This window comes from Pterocles gutturalis, unplaced genomic scaffold (assembly GCF_000699245.1).
Source record: "Pterocles gutturalis isolate BGI_N339 unplaced genomic scaffold, ASM69924v1 scaffold14165, whole genome shotgun sequence".
Classification (NCBI taxonomy): domain Eukaryota; kingdom Metazoa; phylum Chordata; class Aves; order Pterocliformes; family Pteroclidae; genus Pterocles; species Pterocles gutturalis.
The window spans coordinates 1-202 of NW_010141005.1; the positions used below are offsets into that span (position 1 = coordinate 1).

General features: G+C 61.9%; 1 protein-coding gene across 1 annotated transcript in view; it reads left to right on the forward strand.

Annotated features, from left to right (window-relative positions):
* Positions 1-157: 157 nt before the first annotated feature.
* AANAT (aralkylamine N-acetyltransferase) overlaps positions 158-202 on the forward strand; it is a gene marked incomplete at its 5' end in the record, with an annotated part of 993 nt that continues 948 nt past the window's right edge. The window contains 2 exon segments of the mRNA XM_010083882.1: positions 158-199; position 202. The exon segment at position 202 is cut by the window's right edge and continues 97 nt beyond it. Coding sequence (XP_010082184.1) covers positions 158-199; position 202 — 43 coding nt within the window.

The window sequence follows — 202 nt, forward strand, 5'->3', positions numbered from 1 at the left end:
GAAGGTAAGGGGCTGCCCTGGGGGGTCCCTTACAGCTCTTGCAGGGCAAGCAGGCAGCAGGACACCTGCCAACTTTCCCCATCACATCCCGCTCTCCCCCCTACATCAGTGCCGGGGGGATCTGGATCTCACTGTGCTCACCACTGTCCCCCTCCAGCCTTTATATCCGTCTCTGGGGACTGTCCCCTCCACCTGGACGAGA